This window comes from Ipomoea triloba, chromosome 13 (assembly GCF_003576645.1).
Source record: "Ipomoea triloba cultivar NCNSP0323 chromosome 13, ASM357664v1".
Taxonomy (NCBI): domain Eukaryota; kingdom Viridiplantae; phylum Streptophyta; class Magnoliopsida; order Solanales; family Convolvulaceae; genus Ipomoea; species Ipomoea triloba.
The window spans coordinates 4,780,148-4,785,279 of record NC_044928.1 but is presented as its reverse complement, the minus strand read 5'-3'; the positions used below and the strand labels follow the sequence as shown (position 1 = coordinate 4,785,279).

The 5,132-nt window shown below is 36.7% G+C and overlaps 1 protein-coding gene across 3 annotated transcripts in view; it reads right to left on the bottom strand.

The window, feature by feature from the left end:
* Positions 1–2,652: 2,652 nt before the first annotated feature.
* Positions 2,653–5,132, bottom strand: part of LOC116002257 (GATA transcription factor 26-like) — a 7,343-nt gene continuing 4,863 nt past the window's right edge. For 2 of the 3 annotated variants that reach the window (XM_031242362.1, XM_031242364.1), the window contains exons 6-8: positions 4,011–4,197; positions 3,774–3,894; positions 2,653–3,266 (exon numbers count right to left, since the gene is read on the bottom strand). In XM_031242362.1, coding sequence (XP_031098222.1) covers positions 3,004–3,266; positions 3,774–3,894; positions 4,011–4,197 — 571 coding nt within the window. In that variant the 3' untranslated portion in view covers positions 2,653–3,003. The remainder of the gene's footprint in view (positions 3,267–3,773; positions 3,895–4,010; positions 4,198–5,132) is intronic. The other variant, XM_031242363.1, reaches the window with a different exon arrangement.

Below are 5,132 nucleotides of genomic sequence, written 5' to 3'. Positions count from 1 at the left end.
ATTTGTTTCGATATTTTTATTTATGTTATATCATAATATAAGTTTGATCCGTATATTAGATGTTGAAATTTCACACATATTAGACTTTAAAGTATAAATTATTTATATACATTTCATTCAAATGGACATATTCAAAAGTATTTTAAATATTAGTTCAAAAAATATTAATATTATCTAAACTAAATTTTAGGCGAAGTTAATATGTTATTGGTCCGGATATATTTATAGATATGTTATATATGGATATAGATTTGGTTCATATATCAAATGTAAAAATCTTACATATATTAGACTTAAAAATAAAAATTATACTCCTTCCGTCCCATTTTATGTGTCTGGTTCGGTTAATGAGGCTTGACTGAAGTTATTTTTAATCCAATATTTCATAATATTAAATTTAGTATTAATATACAAAATTTATATATTTAGAAACTACATTAAAAGTACTATTAAACACAAAAAATCAAATTTAAAAATAAGTAAAAAATAGTAAAGAAAATAAACAAAGAAGAATAAGTTGGTTTTACCAATGAATAGTAAGTATGACAGATAAAATGGGACAGATGGAGTATTTATTCTTTTTAAACCAAACATATTCAAAAATATTTTATATAAGGTCTAAGAAAATCACTCAAAATTAAACGTGTGTTAATTTATAATGTTAGTCTCAAAAAATTAATTTTGAAAAGATGAGTGTTAATAAACAAGTTTTTTAAATAGAAAATAAAAGAAAGAATAAAATGGATAGATTTTGGAGCTATGAGAGCGACATCGTTTTTGCGAGTCACTCGGATAGTCGATTGCGGATGCCATTCTAATTCTAATCTTTAAAAAAGGCGGGAAAACATATAAAAGGCGGGAAGGAATTGAAGTGTAGAACACTAGAACACCCGGCCCCTGCCTTTCATCTTCCTCCTCTCTCTCTCTCTTTCTCTACATAGGGAAAATGGAAGACCCGTTGGCTTCAGTCTCCGAGTGCGGCGAGCCGACGTCCTCGCAGAAGGAGAAATTACGGACCTGCCCTTTCGCCCGAGGGTCGGAGATCTACCCGGACCTCTCTGACTCGCTTTCGGCATCTGCAACGCCGCCACAATCGGAGTCCACAGCAATCCAAATGGTGTCGCTTCCCGACAGCGTCTCTGCTGAAAACGAAGAGTTCCAAACTCCTCCCGAGCAGGCCTACTCCAGCTCCCAGCCCTATCTCTCGGGATCTGAAGACCTGAGACCACCGCGAGCAGCCGCTGCGTTCGGCTACCAATCGGACTCTCCTGGGGATAAGCAGGCCGCGCCTGCGCCTGATGAAGACGGTGCAGAGCACCAGGGAATCGTTGATTTGGGGACGGATTGTGACGATCTAGGGTTTTCGGAGCCCCGCGTAACTATCGCCCCCGAGGGTGACTCGGAGCTCTTCAAGGGCTCTAAGAGAATTAGGTTTCCGGAGGAGGATTTGGGGGTTGATAGTCCAACCCTGTATGTAGGGGAAACGGAGCCGGCTGCAATTGAAATCATTGGCGATGAGAGTGTAAACCCTGATGGTATAGATTTAGAGTGTGAAGAAGTAGCCAGGGAAAAGGAGAAAAAGATGGTGAATTTGGATTCTTCAGTGAATGTTGTGGTTGGTTATAGAAGAGCAGTTTGTGAAAATGGAAACAGTAAGGGAATAGAGGATACTAAAGAAGAGCTTGAGGTTGTTAATTCTATTGGCAAGGCTGCAAAGGAAAAAGAGAAATGCAATGATGTTGCAAATGAAAAGGGGAAACATGATGTTCCAAGTGCAGAAGAAAAACATGATTCTGCAAATACAAAGAAGAAGCGCCGCCGGGAATTGCCATTATCAATAAAGGGTGGAGGAAATGAGGAAACTAGGAGGAGGGTAGATGCAAAGAATTTGACACCATTCAAGGACATAATGGTGGGTTTTGAGGCCTTGTTAGGGAAGGCAGATGATGGCCGGAAGCCCGAAAGTCTCTTGGAAACAGCCGAGAAATGTGGTTGGGTTTTTCCTAAGCCTAGGTGGTGGCCACCAGAGGGGTTTGATGATTAGTCTTACTGTGCTTTAAGAGACTTCAGCAGGGCAATATCAATGGAGTGAGGAAGTACTAGTATTAGTGTTAAGTAAAAAGATTGTCTTTTTGATCTTATGCAACTGCAGATATGTCTCTCTCTGAAACCTTATCTAGAAGGCAACCAAGGTGATTTAGCTCTTTCTTTGAAAAGCTTTTTGTGGAGACTGAAGGTGCTAGCAAGTTATGTTTTGATCAATCATAAACTCAGAAACCTACTGATGTGTTGATTGGATGAAGTTTCCCTATGTTAATAGCATCCATGAATCATAGTAACAATCAAGCAAAGGTGAACTTTTGAGGGTTTTCTATTTTTGAGTTGAATAGTTGAGAAGAGATGCAATGTTTATTGAAGGAGCCAAGTGTTTCTTATGACCAGTGATTTAAATGGTAAATTCTCTTCAAAAAAATGTTCTTTCCACTCCTATGTTGCCTTATTTTCACCAAATATATATATAACTAGTTTATTGCCATCAACATTTTTGCAACAGATGATACTGTCAGAGACAATATTCTGATAAAAACTTTAACCAAAAGATAATTTAGTTTCTGAAAGCTCTCTTTGATCAGTTGCCAAAAACCAAAAACATTGGAAACCATGAAGGTTGTCTAAACTTTTACCTTTAACTGAATGCAAAAAAATTCAAGATATAATCAACTTGGCAGCAGTTCCTCCTCTGGAGTTGCACTTTCAAGCTATATTATACATTTCCTTTTGTCAAACTATACAAAAGAAACATACCATCCATTTCCATCCCTAGAATTCCAAAAATTTTGAGGGGGGAAACCATCCATAATTCTACTCGGCAGATAAAGTGTAAGTTATGCAAAATAGTAGGGCGTGATTGCCTAGTTCCACAGAGTTGCTGCTATATATATAGCAAACTATATAGATGAAACTGAAAGCGGGGGGTTGAACAGCGTTTGCTATGGCTGAACCCTATTTGAGGAACACAGAGCTACTATTAGTGCTTGCTTGAGCATCGAATCGCGATGGCAGAAGTAGTTCAGCTTGAGGGAAGGAGCTATTGGACGGCACATCTAGGAGCAAGTCCTGATCATCTGAACTTTCCAGCGCAGGGGAACTACTATAGGGGGGCAATGCAAATAGGCATTTTGGACTAAAGAAAGACCCATCATTCTCCTCGTTTTCATAGCTGCCCTTACTCACCACCCTTTTGGGACTCTTCATTACTGTAGTTGCTATGAAAAAAAAAAGTTGTTAGATGAAAGTCAATCTAAATCAAGAACTTAGAGAAGAAACAGTGCATATAGTAGTAAATTGTAGCTATGGTAGGGATTGGCTACAAGAATTCAACATCACCATCAATTCTTAATCTCTAAACATGTCATTCGCCTTTGAGCTATCATATCTTTCTTAATGACTGGTATGTCATGTATTTGTTGAACGTGTCAAGACTATCTTAATTCTTAATCAATGTTTATGGACTTCGTCTTGTATTCCCACAACAAGCCAAGGCAATATATTGCTTTACAAAATGGGGATAATTTTGCTTAGACCCCGGCTGAGGGTTTGGGACAGTAAACCCCCTACTATAATTTGATTTTACACATGCTATATAAATTCTACTACGTATATATTTTGCTTTCTTTGCTTCTTCAAGTTGGCAAGAAATATGCAACTTTTGAAATCCATTGTCCAATGAATTAGTACATTGTGTAATGTCAAAGAGAATTAACATTGCAGACCTGAAATCTTCTGATTCTGTCCATCTAGTGATCTTTTAACGTTTACGGAGTGCCCAATGCCAACATCATTAGGCAGTCCCGCAACTCCAAAGCCACTGCTACTGTTTTTACACTTCACATCCTAAAAGACAATAAAATTAGCTTTACGGGCGCATCCTCTTATTTTATGAGTACATCATACTCGAAAGATATGTGGTATTTGTTTAGGAAGTCGGGGAGCATAAGCTAAGTTCAAACCTTGAGAAGATTATATTGTTCCACCCACTTGGACTTTGTCAAATAGCACATTGCAAATCTCTTCAAAGTTCTACAATCTTCTATTTTCACCCCCGACAAGGAGTTATCCAAAACTCCTTCAGCAAGTAGTTTCTGGAAGCAAGATAAGTTCTCCTTGAACTGAGCACTCTCAAACATGCCTCTAAAACTGCAAATGGAGAAACCGGCATTGCTATTAGTCTTGGACTACAACTCTCCCACCAACATATTATGTGTCAACTATACAAAGTTCAATTTCACTGTGATGTGCATTGTAATAGGTTTAAGCTGCACCTTATGACAACAGGGAGTAAACTTAGGGTCCATTTGGAAACTCGGAAAATGACTTCCAGAAGTCATTTTTTGGATTTTCCCGTGTTTGGGTATTCAAGGAAAATAAAGTCCAAAGAAAATATTCATTATGGTAACGGAAAAAAGGCCCGATTTGACGGAAAATGTCTTCCTAGATTTTGTCGGAAGACATTTTTTTTGGATTTTTTTGTTTTCCTGTATTTATCTTCTCTTTCATCTTTTTTAAGCTAATTTTCGAATTATTATTATTACCCATCACCACTTATTATTATTATTATTATTATTATTATTATTATTATTATTTTATAACAAATAATATGTTCATTTTCAGGAAAACGAACCAAACAGAAAAATATAGTTTTATGACCTTCAACAAAAATATTTGAAAATTAAATTATTTTCTAGAAAATAAGCCATTTTTTGAAAATCATTTTCCAGGTTTCCAAACGGACACTTAGTGATAATACTGGAAACGAGAGACATGCTAAAGAGTAATTGGACTGTCATTCAACGTAATATTAACTAGTGTGTCTCTGAAAAAATCGTCTCTTCCTCATTAACTAACTTACAACATTGTGGGCAAATTATTGCATGGACCATGGTCCACACAGCTGTGTAGACAAAAAATAAAAGGTACATTATTTTTGTATTGAAGGTACATTATTTGATAGTATATATCAAATAATGTACCTTCAGTACAAAAATAATGTACCCTAAAATAATGTACCTTCAGTACAAAAATAATGTACCTTTTATTTATGGTCCACACAGCTGTGTGGACCATGGTCCATG